This window comes from Macrobrachium rosenbergii, chromosome 43, assembly GCF_040412425.1.
Source record: "Macrobrachium rosenbergii isolate ZJJX-2024 chromosome 43, ASM4041242v1, whole genome shotgun sequence".
In the NCBI taxonomy this organism is placed as follows: Eukaryota; Metazoa; Arthropoda; class Malacostraca; order Decapoda; family Palaemonidae; genus Macrobrachium; species Macrobrachium rosenbergii.
In genome coordinates this window covers 16,543,714-16,564,267 of record NC_089783.1, presented here as the reverse complement: position 1 = coordinate 16,564,267, position 20,554 = coordinate 16,543,714, and the positions used below count along the sequence as shown (strand labels likewise).

Below are 20,554 nucleotides of genomic sequence, written 5' to 3'. Positions count from 1 at the left end.
ACGAAGTCCAAAATGAAATGATAAATCTTTGCTGCTCATACTGCCATTAGCATGAATGTCTTTCATTGTAATCTAATGGTGTACTATGCGGATAAAAAGGCTAATTAGCATACTAGGTTTCCATGAATTTACCCATTATTCTTAACCCCTTCTATGAAAATAAGAGTATTAGTAAAATTAGCTTTAAAATATTAAAATTCTATATATTTATAATAACTGTATTGAAATTGATAATGGAATTTGTGAACAAAAAGGTATTCCTGTAGTTTCTAATTATAGCCATAACATTGTCAATTTATGCAATATTTACGTTTTATGAATCTAAATTATATATATATATATATATATATATATATATATATATATATATATATATATATATATATATATATATATATATATATATATTTATTTACAAAGTGATCGTAAAGTTTTTGTCGTTGACGATACTGGCTTTGAGTGTAAAATGTGCAGTTAAGAAAATATGCGAAATAAATCTGAGAATACAAGTGCTTAGGAACACAGTATTCACGAATTAGTATTTCCTATAGATTATCTCATATTATCAGCCGTAAATACTGATGCTGAAATATTTTATATCGATCTTGTGGGCAGTCATGTCTGTTGATAAGATACGATAATCTATAGGAAATACTAATTCCTGAATATTGACCTCCGAAGCAATTCTATTCTCATATTTCCTTAACTGCACATTTTGCACTCAAACCCAGTATCGTCGACAACAAAAACTTTACGATCACTTTCTTAACGATATTAGAATATGGGAACTTTACTCTGCTCAAGAAAAATACCTGCTACCCACTCCCCCTTCCTGTTCTCATATGCCCTTACATTGCGACATCTGTTGGGTCTTCCACTAGTTACCTCTTGAACTGCTTCGATGTTTCAAAGTCACCAGATTCATGTTCACACTCTGGATGGCTAAGGGAAAGGACTTTTGTGCACGATAGTACTTAAAAATAATGAAGAAATGTCAAAATACTGAATAAAAGGTAATAAAACAAAAACTTTGCTTATTATTTTCTGTTGTTATAACATTGTTCTGATTTTTGTTCATTTAAAGGGGTGTTCAGAGTTGTTTTTGCATGACTATAATATATATATATATATATATATATATATATATATATATATATATATATATATATATATATATATATATATATATACTAGCTGACCAACCCAGCACTGCCTGGGAAAACTCTGAATGATAACCAATAAACTCTCACTCTCTCTATCTCTCCCTCACTCTTTCCCTCTTTCTCCCCCTCTGCTCTCTCTCTCTCTCTCTCTCACTTCCTCTCCTTCTCACTCTCTCCCTTTCCTTTTAAGATAGTTGCTTCAGTTACATTGCCCAGCATTTTTGACATAAATTTTACCACTTTTCACCCCTCATTCCCACCAGGATTGAATTTGGACTTAAAGGGCATCAGGAGTGTCTCTGTTCATCCCAGCTACCTTGAAAACTATGGATTAGACACTAATATATGTCATTTCTGACATTTTATTTTCACCCTTTCTTACACACCCCTCCCCCCTTCCTATCAGGGCTGAACTTGGACTTAAAGGGCATTGGGAGTGTTACTATTCATCTCAGCAACCTCAAAAACTAGCTTAGACACTAATATTTGTAGTTTTCAGTTATTTGTTCATGTCACCACCTTCCCACCCCTTATCACCACCCTTCCTATTGGGGCTGAACTAGGACTTGGAGAGCATCAGAAGTGTCGCTGTTCATCTTGGCGAACTCAAAAACTATGAATTAGACACTAATAGCTGTCGTTTTCAGTTATTTTTACATCATCCCTTTCCAACCCTTCTCATGGCCCTTCCTACCGGAGCTGAACTTGGACTTAAAGGACATCGGGAGTGCTACAATTCATCTCAGTGGCCTCGAAAACTGTGGATTAAACACTAATATCTGTTGTTTTCGGTTATTTTTATGTCACCCCCTTCCCACTCCGCTTCCCATCAGGGCTGAACTTGGAATTAAAGGGCATCAGGAGTGTCAATATTCATCTCAAGAGACCTTGAAAACTATGGATTAGGTTATTTTTCCAAGTCACCCCCTTCCTATCAGGGCTGAACTTGGATTTAAAGGGCATCAGGAGTGTCACTGTTCATCCCAGTGACCTCAAAAACTATGGATTAGACACTAATATCTGTCGTTTTCGTTTATTTTTACATCACCCCCTTCCCACCCCTTATCACCCCGCTTCCTATCAGGGCTGAACTTGGACTTGAAGGGCATTGGGAGTGTCACAATTCATCTCAGCAACCTCAAAAACCATGGATTAGATACTAATATCTGTCATTTTCAGTTACTTTTACATGTCATCCCTTTCCCAACCCCCCTTCCTATCAGGGCTGAACATGGGCTTGAAGGGTATCAGGAGTGTCACTGTTCTTCTCAGCGACCTCTAAAACTATGGATCAGAGACTAATAAACCCCCACCATAATTCTGTTTTCTCTTGAAAAATTAACATTTTAATTGTTAAATTATTTGGACGCTTACCTACTGTTAAAGTTAGCTTAAATCTTTGCACCATTAGGTGTTTGCAACATTCAAAATAAAAAAAGAATGACGCTTGGTTAACCTGTTTGGACTGTCTATAATCACCTCATTTCCACCAGGTGGTGCTGGAATGTTTACACTCGTTACAATTCTTCATGACCACCCACCAAGATGATGTCAAGAGGCTAGGTGGGTTGCAACTTTAACAGTAGGTATCAAAATAATTATTATTATACAAATTTTCATTATTTACGAAGACTCTTACCTACTGTTAGTCAATTGACTACCATAATAAACTGAATAGAACAAAATAGAATAGAATAGGATAGAATAGAATTTAGAATTTAGGCCAAAGGCCAAGCGCTGGGACCTATGAAGCCTTTCAGCGCTGAAATGGAAACTTACAGTAAAAGATTTGAAAGGTGTAACAGGGAAAACCTCTCTGCTGCACTGGGAATTAACTGTTAGGAAAGGGGGAAAGTAAGATAGAATAAAGAGAATATGAACGTAAGTACAGTAAGAGGAATGAAAGGGGCTGCAACCAGGGGCCGAAAGGAAGCCACAAAGAACCGTAAGTAATGCCTACAGTGCACTACATGAGGTTTATAGATAGCACTACACCCCTACAGAGACCACACTGAGTATGGATGGTGGGTTAGTGCAGCCGGAGAAACGAAACATCTGCTCAGCCAAGCAAACTAAAAGCTTATTTTAAAAGGGAAAAAGCTTCTAAACGTTCTTACCTGTTGTGTGTTCTTAAGGGAAGCTTTATCCAAAGGTTCCAACTGAGGTAATGTAAAAAACTTACAAACTACTTCCAAATTCCATCCTAAATAATGATAGGAAGATTTTAGGGTTTCCTGCTCATAAGATCAGAAGACCTCTTTCAAATCTAAGTCTTGATAGATGTTCAAGTTAGCTTGTCACAAAACTGAGGACAACATAGAGCAATATCCTTTAATTACTGGAACAGAAATTTGCTTTGCATACCTGAGATACTGGAAGAACTTAAGTTATCTACAGAGTTACAGGTATCTCTCAGGACGAGCACCAACATCAATATGCTCATACAATCTAACAATGGAAGACCTCCTAACTTGGTGACCGATTCCCTAGCCACTCTTATAAAGCGTCTAGCTCGTAAGAGACAGTTGATAGTCTCCACAGGGTCAGATGAAGCATGTGGAGGTTAAAAATTTTAATGAAATCTCAAAAGAGACCGTCTGAGAAGAGCTATCCTGAATGGTAGAAAGGACCAACATGAAGCTATCAACGTCACCTAGAGTTCTCCAACACTCACAACTTGCAAATGGAGGAAGAGCATTAAGGTCCAGATGTGAACACTCTTAAAGAAAAGCATCAACTGCCCACGTCTAAAGATCCTGGCTTGGAGAGCAGTAAACTGAGAGTTTTGTTTTGGACATTTGCAATCAGATTATGTTCAGGGGTTCCCAAAGGTTCCAGAATAGAATAGAATATAGAATTTAGGCAAAAGGCCCAGCACTGGGACCTATGTGGTCATTCAGCGCTGAAACAGATATCGACAGTAAAAAGGTTTGAAAGGTGAACAGGAGGAAAACCTCACAGTAAGATGGAAGAGAATAAGGACAGAGGTACAGTAAAAGAAATGAAAAGGGGTTGCAGCTAGGGGCCAAAGGGACACTGCAAAGAACCTTAATGCCTACAATGCACTGAGCGAAGCCCAAATTTTCCACAACTTTTGATAGAGTTACGGATGAAGAGACCATTCTGAAGGAAGAATTTGCCATTTCCTGCTCAGTTGGTCTCTGATAACAGTTTCTACCAGAGGCAACCTGTGGTAGAAAAATGATGCGCCTGGCCTCTGTCCAAAGGACCAGTTTCTCCATTAAGCGGAGCCCCTCTCTCAATTTTGTGCCTCCTTATGTAAGACTGATTGATTTATAGATTTTAGGGAGATTGAATTGTCAAAGTAGCTGCGATTGTCTCTCTCTGTGACTAGGTGTTCCACTTGCATTAAGTCCCTTCCAAACCACCAAAACCTCTACGTGGTTTATATGCATCTTGCCCTCCTCTACATTCAAACTCCCTGATATTTCAATGTTCCCCAGAATGGCTCCCGAACCTGAACCTGACACGTCTGAAGACATGAGGTTTAGAGGCAGAACCACCTGTAGTCTTTACCAATGTACCAACCAAACAGAACCCAAAAGATCTGCAGGAACTACCACTGGAGCCAAGTCCGGACAATGAGACCTGTCCCAAGAGTTCTCGAGGTAAAACTGAATTGTCTCTTATTTAGATGGGCAATGTTGACAAAAAAGGTGTACCACTGTTGGGGAAAACCGCAATCCTTACCCATAATTTACTCGGTTAAGTGTCTGACAAAGTATACTAATCTTCCTCAAAGTTACCCGTTTCTCCTGAACCACATAGGCAACATTAGAAAATGGAACAGGAATAGTGAGAGGAATCAGACCATTTGGGCGAAAGAGGTTAGGGAGGAGGAACAACACAGTAAGGAGGAACAGAGTAGACTCACGGTTAGAATTAATTGTCCATGTAATCTATCGGCCTCTTGCATCTTCCAATATTTTACAAAAAATTATTCGTTTCCTCACGAAACCATTCCTTTCATCATTCTTCGCAAGAAGAAAAATCACACCCATTAACCACACAGGTAACACACACCATGTGTCCATCATGCCTAACCAAATACCCACAATTCATTCTCCCAGAACCTAACGTTTCTCTCTTTGATAATGCAAAACAGAAAACAAGAACAACACCAATACAGTAAACCCCCATGTTTGCGTTCTCACAATTCGTGGGCTCAGCAATTCAGAGGTTTCTCTATGGAACATATATACATCTTATTCATGGAAAATTTGTCTATTCGCAGTATTTTTCACTGAGAAATGTTCACTAATTACTGTATTTTCATATTATTTTCATGACTAAATGCACATTTTGTGATAAAACTATTTAAATACTCAAGCATAAGCATTTTTTGAGGGTTTGTGTTTGAACTATCAAAATATGCAGTTCTAAGCATTTTTAGAGGGGTTTTAAGTATTTGCGGATTTTACATATTCAGGGGGGGGGTGGTTGTGGTACACATTCCCCCCCATGAATACTGGGGTTGACTGTATAGCCAATTCACACTGTGCACACAGGAACACGACCACAACTCTGACAAGAATATAGGCATTCTAACACCACCTGGTGGGAAAAGGGCGATTATAGACAGTCCTTCTATGTCATCGAAGTGCTATTCTTTTGTTTATTTTGAATGCCTATTGCACCTAAACAGCATGAAGATGTAGGCTAACTTTTACAGTAGGAACGATTCATCACAAATAATACAAAAGATACAAAAAACAATTTTATTATTAGTCACTTATCACATTACAACATAAATATGATAGATGGGATCATTATTAATTCTAATCTTTAAAGGATTTTCAAAACAGCATTACAAACTGAGCACAACAACAAAACCTCTCTGATGAAGTGATGATTTAAAAACAAATCAAGACAAAATATAAAAAAAAGACCGTCATCAAAGTCTCCTGTGCTCCACTGATGTTGCAAAACATTAAGTAACATGATACTTGACAGTCAAGCTAGATAGCATTGATACTCAAGTTGAGTACAGTGCAGAGTTTGTGTAATGTTCTTGCATACAAAAACCACAAAACAAGTGATAAGACTTTCCTGACTCACATTTTAAAACAAAAACTAAATTCATATCAAATTTCAAGAAAAGCAAGAAACAGATATTACATCAACATTAGTTAATGATCATATTCAAACATTGTGATTATTCATAATAAATTCTGATGGTGACATGGTCATAAATTGCAGTGCATGGCGATGCACATAAAGAGAGTGGAGTAGTTTCATCCTAGGGAGAAGAAACTTTGAGTATAACTTCATGATCTGAAGCCATCCAGATCATATCAAGTAAAAGGTATCAGCCACATAACCTTGTTAGGTTGTGTTTTCTTAGCAAAAGCAATTTCCATATTTAAAATAAGGAAATCTAAGGATAGCATTACTTTAAAATGTAGTTTCTGTTCTTTCAAAGGGGCAGACAGTAGATTTTATTCCTACATATCTCTTCAAGTATTTCAAATCAAGCAGTCACCAACACATCACATTATATAGGAATGCTGTGATGGAAAGCATTTTGTACATGTGCATTTTAATACAGAGCCTGATGGTGCAATTTAGAATACTGAGATTAAGATTAAGAGAGTAAGCTTGCTTTTACATGTTCCTTACAGCAAGAGCTCTACCATACACAGTACTTTCCTAAGGAATTCCATCTGCATAACATACGATTGAACTGACTACTAGCCATACCTATCAATATAATTACATAATTTCAATGTATCAATTAAATGAGGAATATAATTAAGCAAAGCAGCAACATATGAACAGTTTCACAGATTTAAAAATACACTCCTAAAACATTAGCACACCCTCCTCGTAATGCCAGAACCAGATGGAGCACAGACCCACCTTGAACCTTATAGTCAGCAGCAGTTTTTTCATCATTCCTGTAAATAAACATGACATTAACATATATAGATGATTTTAACATTATTCATCAATACTAAAGAGATGTAAACTAAGACAGAAAGGTAACTGTGCTAACTGATATTACTAAAAATACAGACGGATTCTTTCAGAGGACAACACAGTTCTGTAAAGGATTCATGTAAATTTGAGAATGGCTATGGAAGTGATTCTTGAGGATTTAAGGAAGGCAACAGAGCAGCTGAAGAAATGCATAGTACCAAGAGTGGATAGAATTAATAATATTTTTATTATTTAATAATAAAATGTGTAACATATTTCCATAAAATCTGCTCCGAAAGTCCCCACAAGGGAGAACAACATAATGTGCTTTACAAGTTCCTATACAAACATAGCAATTGCATTAAATGTTTCTTGTCAGGTTCAAAAATGTTTCAAGTTCTTTTCTGTATCTCTCAAGACCTCAACTGCATTAATACTTTCTGCCTTATACTTTTTGCCTATTTAATTAACTCTCCTCACCGGGTTACTCAATTCTTTAACTTTTGTCTTAAAATGTGACTGGGTGGTCAGGTGTACTACTTTCCAAAAACAGTGACGTCTGTGAAAAAAGGATAAAGCAAGAGCTTTGAAAAGACAAACGATTAACTAGATATACAGGAAAGCCATAGTCAAAATGAATGCATATCTATAAATAATTAGCAGCTAAAATGGAAGTGAGACAAACATTACAGTCTCCCAGGAACAAGTAAAATCCATATGCCCAACACATTACTATCTTGCCAGATACACTATTCATGGTTTACAATGGAGACAACACACAGCCTTCAATATTAGACATTATGACACCTTGGCAACAGAGAAAAGTAAATGCCATTCTGTAAGACGAGTAGCATACCCCAATGCATATGCTTAGTCATCAAAGACAAACTGGCATTCTGTTTTAAAGAGAAACTTAAGGAGCATGATCAAAGAGGAAATCTTAAATTTAGGTGTCCACAAAAACTTCAAAAAGAATACCAAGGAGGTACTCAAGCAAACTTGTAACGCCTGTCATCACCTATTTCCAAATGCACTGGGTAGAAATCTATAACCCTGAGATTGAATGGCTTAACTTCATTGCCCTTCTACTACTAATTCAAGAAACCTGTAACACTGGGATTGCATGATTCAATAACTTTCATACCTTTCACTACTATATCTAGAAGCCTGTAACCCTGGGATTGCATGATTCAATAACTTTCTATACCGTATATAGTTTCAATGTTATACCATATTTATCTCTGTACAGCAATAGAGATCATACTAGATTTATAAAAAAATCTTGCTTTTTATACAATTTTGATCTATTTGATTTCCAAGTCTTATTATGCCTGCCCACTGTTGGATTTGCTGTTTAGTATTCTTTCACTTAATTCTAAGTACAGTTTACAGAAAGAAAAACAACTCTGGTATATGGTAATGCAACATCATCATACCTCAACAGATTCAGAATATTAATGCTCCACAAATGAAACACATGAAATAATTCCAAAGGGTTACAAAAAAATGTCAAGATTTTATTTATATATATTTTTCAAAGCTGGGCTATCCAGATATATCTGGAAAAGCATCCAAATCATAATCACAAAGAAAATAAGAAACCACACGGACATCAAACTGACTGGAGACCAATATTCTAGGTGTGATAAAACATAAGACCAGAAGCTTATGACAAACACTAAAATGTCAAGAGGATGCACAAAACCTCCCAGATAGTTTCAGGTTTTCTGATGGCACTGGATTTGTTTTGAAGTACTACAGAAAAATAAAATGGAGTTTCAAGTAACATGAAGCGTTATCAAATATTCAAAATTATGTATTGCCTATCCATAATGAAATAATGTGGGAGCACAGTATGAGACCACTTTTTCTCAAAATTTTCTGTGTATCTATTGAATATAGCAGCCACTGCACTTGAATCAAGCACAGCAAAATAACTACAACAACAGGACCATAATCTGCATATTGTTTAATCTTATTTTCAAGGCCAACAATCGCGTCGTTCAAACTTACCACATCAAAGGTCCTAAAACAATACCCTCTGGAGCATCATCATTATCATTATTAATGCAATTTATATTCTCCCTTTACAAGGTTGGACCTTCCTACTGTACTCACTGGTACTTCCATATCAACAATATCACTTTTGTGTGCAAGTGCTATACAGTACTTCCTTCTCATCACAAGTCCAAACTACTTAATTCTTTGATATCTGTCTATTTTCCAGTTGCAGGACAACACATCTTACCACAACTTCCTCGACTGTAGCGTGACCTCACTGCACACTGGTCATGAATCTTAACACCCCGGTCACACTTTTTCAAAATCTATAAAATTCTCTTTCCCAATGCATAGAGTTAAATATCAGCATGGTTTGCTAATGGGACCCATGACTTTTTTTAACTTTTATTTGCAGTACTCCAGCACTCTTTCTTCTTCATCCAAGCTGTTTTTCCTAATTCTCTCTTATCTGTTGCAACTAAGTAGAATTCTGCTGGACAGAATCAGGCATTTTGCTTTGGAACATGTCAACAAGCTCAATTAGCCTACGAATAACAGCATATTTCACCTAAGGTCTCAATGTTTTGTAATAATATAAAATTCGGGATCAATTTTGATCTATCTCATGTAAAATTATCAAAACAGTCCTGGTAAAATTTGTATTTTGCTGTTATAAATTTTAAGTAAATTATACTAACATGAGCTGCATCAACAAATTGAGGGAAACCAAAGCACATACTTTACTGTAATAAACCCCAATACTGATATACTAGTAGTGAGAAGAGGGTCAATGTGACATCGATCTTGATCTACATGTAAGAGAGATCTCGAGTGAAATCATTACTTACAGACTCTATTCAAGTGTCCATAAAGCAAGTTACAATCTACCTCTAGGTGAGGTCTCTTAAGGTAAAATCAATGGTGACAAATTCTTATGGAGATACAATTTATTGAAGTAAAAAGGCTTCAGGTAAGAATGCCAAAGCACTAAGTCCTTCACAAGTGCAAATTGAAATGTTGAAAGCCCTTGGTAAAGAGGAGAAAGAATGGATATTAGAACTGTTACAGACAATCTGGAAAGAGAAGTAAACCCAAATGACTCGGAAGAGAGTCTGATGGTGCGTTTAAACAGAAGGGAGATATCATGGAATTAGGTATGATGTTGCGTTTAAACAGAAGGGAGATATCAAGGAATGAGGTATTATGTAATAGATAAATTAAACTTACCACAAATTTGTTGAGGGTTTTAGAAGGAATACTTGATGAGAGATGACAAGGAATTGCAAAGATTGGTGAACAGCTGTACAGTTTCATTAGAGAGATAGGTATAGTTGATGCTCTTTATAATAAGACAGTTATGAGAAAAAAAAGCTGGACTGTAACCAGTAGCTCTACTGTACATTATAGAATTAGAGAAAGTATTTGATAGAATACCAAGGGAGGTAGCATTCTGGTGTTTTAAGAAAGTGGAAAGCGCTAGAAAACTAGATGAAGTGTATAAAACAACAGCTAACAACAAAACAGTTAACTGTTTACATAACACATCAGCACTCAGCTCAATTCTGCTGCACTGATTATGAATGTACCGAGCGAAGGGATTATGAATCAAAATCCGCACAAATTTAAGCTTACTTGTGGATGATTTGGTAATTACAGCAGGCTGAAGAGGAATTGCAAAGAATGGGGTGGCAGGAGTCTCTTAAATGGGGTGGTATGATGGTAAATGTGTGCAAAATAATGATTTTTATGATAAGTTTTTTAGGTACTTACCCCTCTATCATTAGCTTTATCTGCAACTACTTGGCACAGGTTCGACAAGTGTTAAAATTGAAAGAATCGTTAACAAACGCTCCGAATAGTTAAACCCACCCATTGGAGGGTGAGTGTAAGCCAGCGAATGTTTTGGTTGTCATTCTTCTCTTAATCTCTTAAGAGGGGAGGAGGGAGGGATCTCAATGATAGAAGGGTAAGTACCTAAAATATTGACTTTATCATAAAAATCATTATTTCTGAGGTGAAACTTATGCTCTATCATTAGCTGACTCCAACAATGAGCGCTGGAGGAAGGTGACAAGATTTCCATATAACCAAATTATCAGATATTAGAAATATCCTTATAGCTGCTTACCTGATGCATACAATCCCATGGCAAGCTCTTGTCAGATGAGGATCTTCTTCACTTCAGGTAAAGTCCACTATTGCAAGGAGGTGGAACATGAACCCCAAATATAGCCTGGTTGAGACTGTGCAACACAGAATGACAAGTTTGGTCTCTGTGCCTCAGGCCTACAGAGCTGATGGGAGCTAAAACCACAACTAAGCACGAGCCCTAAAGAGCTACCACCTACCTAGCTGAGTCGGCGTGCACCTCTCACCCACAAAACCACAACTAATCTTGCCTAAAAAAGGGTGGTTCTTGATCAGCCCAGGGTAGCTTTCTCCAATAAGGAGCAATGGCTCTGCAACATAAGTCCAACAACATTTACTCTAATGAACTTTGTTTGTCCCTACCTAAGAGAAACAATGCAAATACAACTCAGCAAAATACTGCAATCAAAACAAAAGTAGAGTATGATTTTACCATGTACGAACTCCAATACATGAGGTTCCTCACCTACCCAAGATGGGGTCATCAATGGAAACCTATACCTGTTTGTAACACACAATGGGAAGACTAGGAGAAATCTCCCCTGCCACAACTATAGGTGCTTGTGTATGGCAGTCTTCCTACTGGATATAGATGGCCTTCAAGTAGTTAGAAGTGAAAGCAGAGTTACGCCTCCACTGTGCCACCAAGACTTGACAGTCTAGAGAGAGGTGCTGATGAAAACTAATCGATGTAACTGTTGCTCTGACATCGTGCAGTTTGACCTTCAAAAGGGGACAATTCTCTGGAGGCAATGTATGGTGTGCTTCCAGGATTAAGGGTTAATAAAGAAAGCCATGGCATCTAAGAACTAGGAGCCTAAGTATTCTTGACAGTGCAAAATAGGTTCCTACATTGCTTCCTTAACGGTCAAGATGGGACATGTCACGAATGTAAGTCAACTCTCCCTCTAAGAGTGCAATGATGCACCAGATCAACGTATTTCATGTATTCTAATGAAATAAAGGTAGTCGTGTTAATAACACCGCTAACAAAGACAGGTTACAGGAAAACATTGCTCATTCCTGGAAGAATCTCTCATTCCTCACCCCTTAAAAATAATCTCTTAACCCTCCTCATTGATCTAGTGAGTGCTCGAGCCTCTCTTCCAGGTACCACCTTCTGGAAAACCAAATCCCCGCCGGAAGCACAGACAGGCCAGCAATGGGGATCAACTCCGAAAGAGAAAGTGCTCAGGCCTTAACAACATAATCACCACGTGGCCAGGGCATATCACATGGCTCGAAAGCATGAAAATCATAGAAAACGGACCGTGAAGCAAGCAGGGACTGCCATCTGGGAGGAAAGGAATCATAATCCACCGAGGTCTTAAAAGACGACTTCTGGGGAGCGTTCGTCAGAAACGCAAAAGGCCCCGGACTACAGACACTTGTCCCTTGTCTCATCCGCTCCATCAGAGCCCTGATTCTTCCCTTGTGGCTGCTTTGAGCCCGAGTCTTTCTTTTTGGTGAAATCCCCTAATTCATGCCCTCCCTGCTGGCGCTGAAGATGAGGTCCCCTGTCTCCGATGGAAAGGTAAAGTACCCGAAGCAAGGTTTTGAATCAGTCACGAATCTACTATTCTTCTACTGAATTTATTTTCCTTTCTGAAGTGTGAGCTTTTCACGAGACCTATTTGTTTAGTGTAGTGAGTAAATATTCGAGTTCACGAATATTCCAGTGCCTAGAATCGAGTTGCTTTGGCACCTTATGTGCAACTCCCCTCGGTTCCTTAATTACACTACCTATTTTTGTGTAAGTAACTGAATGCATTCTCGATTGCAAACAGAGTTGCTAGCTGTGGAATCATCTGTTCACCCCTGTGCTTGTGCCTTGGTTATAACCACTGCCCCTCACCCAAAGGTGTTACGAAGTGGATCTTCCCCATTTCTGTTATTGTGTAGATTACTGGAAATTTAGTCACTTGACAAGAATCTGTTTCCCCAGTCTGATTTTGCGAATTTCCCCATTCGTCTGATTTAGTTTGTTAAATGTAAATATAAGTGATTTTAAGTGAACCTTCTGCTTAATTTTCTTACGATGTTTACCTGAATCCACACCTGCAGTCAGAATTGAAATCCCCATGGTAAGTTCCACATTCTTCCCCAGGTAAAACTCTTAATAAGCATATAAATCCCTATAGCCCTAACAAGGCATCAAAGAAGATCATCTTCCTCATGAGTCAGAATCTCTAAAGCAGGGATAGAGAACAATCTTGGAAGAGCTCTGGTCTTGACATCATCTTGACATGAAAGGATGCAATAAAAAGATAGTTCTGCTCCAGTATGTGAGCACCCTACTAACGAATATCACGCATGTAACCCACTTGCTCTTTTGACTGAAGCCAAGGCCACCAGTGTTCTACAAAAGAGCCTTGAGAGAAGCCCCTCTCTCTCTCTGGGGTAGAAAAGAGGGGCCCCTGGAGTCTTAAGCCAACGACTAGGTTCGATAAAAGCAGCTTCGCAGAACCTTCAGCAATCCAGCTGAAAAGCGTGAACAGTTTCACCTGAGTCAGCATGGATTTATAGCCTTGATGGATGAAACAGACAATCCTTTGGAATCTATCAAGAAGTGCAGCCCCTTAAACATTGTTAATATTGTTAACATTGGTGTGTAGACAAGACTACCCTTGGCCTTGCACCATAATCTATACAGCTCCCATGATACTGAACAAGAAATTAATGGATTTTCCCCTTGTCATTAGGAGCGAGTTCCTAGATGGCTTATAAGAGTCTCTGGAGCTGAGGAACTAGATGACAGTTCCCATGCAGTTAGGCGAAGCATTTCGCAGTTTCCGTAAAGCTTCCCTGTCCCTGCCTGATGAAGCAGATTTGTCTATGGAGGTAATGCCTAAGAACTCCACTGATATGTGAAAGGACTGTGAGCCAATGCCTCCTCGGCCACCAAAGCACAATTAGAAACATGGAGGAGTTCCCGGTAGTCCTCAACCCTAGAGTACCCCTTCAACAGTGGAAATATAGGGAAGGCATACATGAATAGGTTTTTCCAATCCTGAAACACAACATCTACTGCCCAGGCTAGATGCCCCAGAACTGGAGACATACAGCTGGAGACAATGATTCACCTTTGCTGCAGAGAGATCAATGAAGGGTTGGCCAAACACTCTCCAAATCGCCTTGCAAACTACAGGGTAAAGATCAGCCGTGGGAGAGTACCTGTCCTGGATGACTAAATGTGTCCACCAAACATACAGTCAACCAAGAACCAATTGAGGCATATGGACAATATTCCTCTCCACTGTTCAGAGGCTAAGTCCTGGTTTCCAAATTCGTGCCCCCTGCCTTCTTATGAGCTAGAGAAGGCACACCCAAGAAGACAGAAATTACTTAAATCTCTCCTGGATAGCCAACAACTCCTTGCAGTTAATAAGAAGACTCGCTTCTACTGGCGACCACACCTCTGAAGTTACTGGTTCCCGATAACCACACCCTATCCTCGTCCGAGGCAACTGAATACAGTGAGAGGTCTGGGTTCAGGGACTTCCCTGCCAGAAGCACTAATATGGAAAACGACCAATGAATAGAAAGGACCTGTTCTTGGCTCCACGGCTTCAACTCATGGTCTGGCCAAGTCTCTCTCCATGCCAGTGCAAATGAAGAGGTAACATCCAAAGTCAAGCACTTGGAACTAACTCCTCCAGAGAAGACAAGTGGCCTAAGCAATACAGCCAGCATCAGTGGGCAAGCTCCCTGAGGAGGAGAATTCTCTCATGAATAACAACAGATTGTCTACTCGAGCTTGTGTTGGTAAAACTTGAACAGAACAGAATCAATCACCATGTCCAGGTAGACCACTCTTTGTGTAGGTTCCAGAGATGACTTGTGACATTCTTAGTAAGACTAGGGCCTTGCCAAGGCCTGTACAGGATCTCTTGCCCTCAGGCCAACCCATGGGTTACACAAAGATAATCCAGTCGCCCAGGTACAGAAGTAACCTTACTCCTATTAAGTAAAACATTCATGAAGGGGATAGCACCAGAGTGAAAACTTGGGGCATGGAACTCAGCCCAAAACAAAGAGCTCAACATTGATACGTCTTTCCTCAAAGACAGAGTACGCACTTCTGAAAATTGGTAAATGAGAACATGAGAGTACGCATCATTCATGCAACCCGGAAACATCCACGTACCTTCTTCCATGGCAGTTAAAAACCATGGAGGTTGACTCCATGGAAAAAAAAGGGAAACAGTTGGCCATAGGGGTTGCGCCTGTATATGTCTAGGACTGTCAATCTGACCTTTCATTGCTTGGCACTAGGAATAGCCTGTGTAAAAAGGCCAGCAAAGTAGCTGGTACTTCCTCTAACTGAAAGATTAAGAGCTGGTGGAAGAGGCAGTGAATTCCTGAAGGGAATGCAATAATCTTCCAAAAGAACTTCCTTTACCAGGGTATCTACAACTATGCGTTCTCACACTTGAGTGAAGTGGCCCAATCTGTACCCTCCAGCACACAAGGGCTCGATGAGCTAATCCGACTTAGGAATCCTGATATTAGTGGAGGAAATGCACATCCCCCTTTGGCAGAATATCCGGATCCTTGCTGCCAAAAGGACACTTCTTCCTTCCTGAATCCCGGAAGGGAGACTGGGGGAAAGAGGTAGAATTGCCCAGAGCGTTTACAGTGAGGGGAAGAGAGGAGACTTCATTTTATGGCCTAGGAATGACAGAGAAAAGTTCTATTTCAGTCATTTGTGTCTCCTTCCTTGTCCCTGCAGCTACAGAAATGGATAGCTTGTAGTCTATTACTTCCCAAAAGGATGAGCTGAAATCAATCACTGTCTGCTAAGGAGGGAGACTGAAGGAACCAGCCAAGAGCATAGCTGTTCCCCCATGTGAGCTTGAGGTTGCTAGTGACATGAGCCAGTTCACCTATCACATCCCAAAAAAATCTTGCAAAGGAAACAAAAACTCTTAGGGCTTATCAAAGTATCCCTATCCCAAGCACAATTCACTAAGGAGTATAACTTCGATGGCGTTAGCCAAGTTTAATACATATTCTCAGTCTCTTGAATCGAGAATCGTGGCTTAGCAGACACAACTGCACCTCTCTTGGCTGGATCAGGAGAAAGGGGAAAAAAATTCCCCACTTGATACACCATAGTCTTCCTAGCAGACAGCAAGGGAGACAAGGGAGAGGACTTTCAAACATTTGCCACTGAGTAAAGTCTCCCAAGTACAGAGACTGATAGCTTAAAGGAAGGACTGTGGGTATCTGTCTTAGCACAACTGAACTAATTCCTTAAAACTGAGGGGATAGACTAAATACTCCTCTTCCTGAATAGAAGGCAAAGGAGAATGCTGTCAGGAAGAGCAAGGGCAATAGGAGTCCTCTTCCTCTGGGACTAAAGTAGCCCCAGAACCAGATGGTCTCACAAGACTAGGCACTAAAGATCTCATAACTAAAGATCTCATAATCCACCTGGAAGAAACTTGAAAGTCAAAAGTTCTCCAACTATGTACACTCACTGACGCCTTGCACAGACTTGCAAAAGCCTCATGTAAACTCACCGACACCTCAGACTCGCTAACACTCATGTGGACTCGCTAACGCCTGTGGGGTCTCGCTAAACCCCATGCAGACTCGCTAGCGTTCGTGCGGACTTACTGATGCTCATGCACTCACTGATGCTCATGCAGACTCGCTGACTCCCATGCAGACTCGCTGACGCCTGTGCGGAATCACTGACATGTGCGGAATTGCTGACACCCATGCGGACATGCTGCTCAACATGCGGACTCACTGCTCACCATGTGGACTCACAGACAACTGTGTGGACTCGCTGCTGGGCAGGCGGACTCACTGACGCCTCATTTGAACTCGATAATGCCTTGTGCAACCTTGACAACGCCTCGCGCAGGACCAGTCTCCATCCTCCTGTAGTCTTGGGGTCTACAAACGGCCAATTGTAGAACCCTTCTGAGCTCGGATCTGTGACTACCTCTACTGCCCTCTTCTCAAGGAGGAAGTGTACTTCCTCTGCAAGACCTACAAACCTCTTTGAGCCTACAAAGTAGGCAGTCAAGTTGATGGGCTTCCTTAGGAGGTCGATCTGTGAATGGGATTGAATAGCCAAGCCTGAGAACTTCCACTACCCATCGCTCTGCCCTTTTTTCCTTCCAAATCTCCCAAAAGAGAAGGAGCCTGGCACCTACTGGGGCACAGAGGACACTTGGTTCATTTCTTGGCTGAAGATTTGGATGACAATTTCTTGATTGAATGAGGGGTGAAATGCACATTCATACGACCTCTTGGTTGAGCCCTTCGCTTGTTCCCACAAAGGGGAAAGGGCTGCAGAGGAGAGGATGCCTTGGAGCTAAATGGTGGAAGCTCCTTATGATGCCTTGAAGAATGTACCAAAAGATCTTACGTCAACTTTTGTAAAGCTGAAGCAATACTATTCACCACTGCCTGCGGGAACCAAAACTCACGTACCAGAGGGGAGAAGAGAAGGGCGGACATTTGAGCTGTGGTGACTCCCTTCGAGGTGTAAGAGTAGCAAAGCTCCCTCTTCTTTAAAATTCCCATGGCATAGACAGAGGCCAATTCACGAGAACTGTCTCTAATCGCCTTATCCACACTGGAGAGAACTCCAAGAAGATCTGCAGGTAAATATGACGGTGACGTAGGGTGTTCCTGAATCTTGCGTGCTAGAGCTTCCACCATCCAGTCTAAAAACTGACAACTTCTAAAATCTTGAACATGTCCTTCAGCAAATGGAAGAGTTCAGCTGCAGAGAACATTATCTTGGCTGCTGAAAAAGCTGACCTACGGGAAGAGTCAATCAGACCAGAGAAGTCCCCCTGGGAGGAGGCAGGGACTCCCAAGGAAGGAGCTTCTCCAGTGGCATAACAATGATACCTTTTGTTCAAATTCGCTCAGTGCCTTTCTTAGGTAACTTAGAAGACTCGCTCGGAAGACCACTCGTCTGAAAGGCTGACGCAGGCGAAGACGGAGCAGCCGGAGAGAAGAAGGTGGGAAAGCTGTGTAAAAGAAACCGCAACAGTGCAGCATAAGCAGAAGGAGGGGAATCTTCTTCTGGCTCTTTATCCACATCCTCCTCAACCAAAGAAACCGGAGACGACAAATCTTTTAGCAGGTTTCACAGATGAGGAAGGTTTCTTTAAAAATCCTAAAATGTCATCTAGACGCTGCTGAATTGGAGCAAGAGACGGATCCAAACATGACAACATCGAAGCTTGCTGCAGAAGAGGAGGTGCTGCTGCTGAATGGCCTCACGCCGGGTGATTAGAAGTCAGGGTAATCGGACGACACTACATGGTGAAGATCCTCCATGCGAGTGGACACTAATGGGTGCTCGGAAGCTTGTGGCTGCTCAGCAGTCACTGGTCGCTCAAGAGACACTGAGCGCTTGACAGCTACTGACTGCTTTGGCGCCAAAGAACACTCGGGTGCCAAAGGAAGCTCGGGCACCAATGGGCACTCGGGCGCTGCTGGGCACTCGGGCGCTGCTGGGCACTCAGGAGCTACTGGAAGCTCGGAAGCTGATTGGCGCTCGGGAACTGCTGCGCTAATTGGCATCACTGGGCGCTTGCACCTAGAAGTGTCAGGAGGAGCAGGAGAAAAATGCTCTGCTGTGCCAACTGCCGCAACCAGACACGTGAGTCTAGAAACATCTGGAGAAGGTTCAGGAGACAAGCGCCCTGACACTGCTGCCAACTGGCACCACTGGGCGCTTGTGATGGTGAACATTGGGAGAAAAGCGCTCCAGGATATCCCAAAACTTCAAGACGTGTGAGACTCCTTCACCGTCTTGCATGGCACTGAGGCGAGCGAAACACATCTACCACAGACCTTTTAAGTGGTCTTGACACGTCACCAAAGCGCCATTGCCTCTGTTCAGGGCTGGAAGCCTCTGAACTAGAAGAAAGACGGTGAGCCTCCGAAAAGACGCCTTTCCAATGGCTGTCATGCAGTCGTCACCTGGAACTTTACAATAGGTGCGACTGAGGGGCCAACTACCTGTGAGCAAACCCCACCAACCTCCCTTGGGCCTCCAGTATGGCCTCTCCCAGGTTTGGGGGAGTATGCCAGGGACCTTCGCCTAGGACGATCGGCAGGACGGACAGCCAGCTCCTCCACTAACCACTTTTGTCACCAACCTTGTTCCATCAAGGAACGCACTGAAGCCCCTAACTGAGCCACTATGTTCACTAGTAATTCGAACTTACAATCGAATTTAGACTCCAGACTGGCAATGGCGTTGGGGTGGGAGCGAGAGAGCTGGGTAAAGAATCAGGGGGTACAACTGAAAAGGTGGGAATGGGAGAAATTACAGGCAAAGATACAGTAGGTACATCCACAGAAGACCCAGCAGATTCCTGACTAGCTACAGTCTTGTCATGCATAATGGTCACTTTTCTTTTCCTATCCCTCTCTAGCTTTGATAGATGAGAACTCAAAATTTTCCACTGTTTTGGACGCTAACCCTCACACTTAGAATATGATTTATCTATTTTCCACTGTTTTGGATGCCAACCCTCACACATAGTACATGGTTTATCTATTAAACAAACCTTACTCCTGCAAGTCGTACACAAAGTATGAGAATCATATTTAGCAGAGGTCATCTTGTATTCCTTTGCTGCAGTACCAAGTACTAGTTGTACTTGTGCCTGACACCATCACTAGACAAGTCAAGAATTAAAGTACAAAGTCACACACTAGATGTCAAATCTGTGAAATTCCAAGGTTTCAATCAAAAACCTATCTATCTAACTACTAAAAGGTTACCGAAAGCAAAAAATACATCACTGATCAAGAGACAATAGAAACCCGCAAAGTAATGAGTTCCAAATCCAGCTGCTGCTAACAACCTACATAGTAAGCTGGCAGAAACAAATTAATACCATTTGCTCAGTTGTTCCTCTTCTTCCCCAAAAGTGGGCGGGGTTAGACACCAACACAAAAACAAAAGAATTGCTACTGCGAGTTTCAAATTTTAGCTGTCGATACTAAAAATGTTAGCTATGAAATTACTAGGTAAGTCACTTATATAAAACCAAAATTTTACAGCACTTGTCTACATGGCTGGCCGTATTTGCCAACTAGAGAAAAATGATATCCAAAACATTCGCTGTCTTACTCCCACCCTCCAAAGGGTGGGAGTAACTACTGGGAGCATTCATCAATGATTCATTCAATTTTACCACTTGTTGAACCTTCGCCAAATAGCCACCGATAAAGCTAGAGATAGAGGCTAAGTTTCACCCAAAAAACTGAGGTTATAGTGTCCAGCATGCAGAAAGAGCATAGGTTATTCATAC

The 20,554-nt window shown here is 40.9% G+C and overlaps 1 protein-coding gene across 2 annotated transcripts in view; it reads right to left on the bottom strand.

Moving 5' to 3' along the window:
• Window positions 1-5,888: 5,888 nt before the first annotated feature.
• Window positions 5,889-20,554, bottom strand: part of Nedd8 (Nedd8 ubiquitin like modifier) — a 31,101-nt gene continuing 16,435 nt past the window's right edge. For both annotated transcript variants that reach the window (XM_067086645.1, XM_067086646.1), the window contains exon 4: window positions 5,889-7,081. In XM_067086645.1, the coding sequence (XP_066942746.1) occupies window positions 6,973-7,081 (109 nt within the window). In that variant the 3' untranslated portion in view covers window positions 5,889-6,972. The remainder of the gene's footprint in view (window positions 7,082-20,554) is intronic.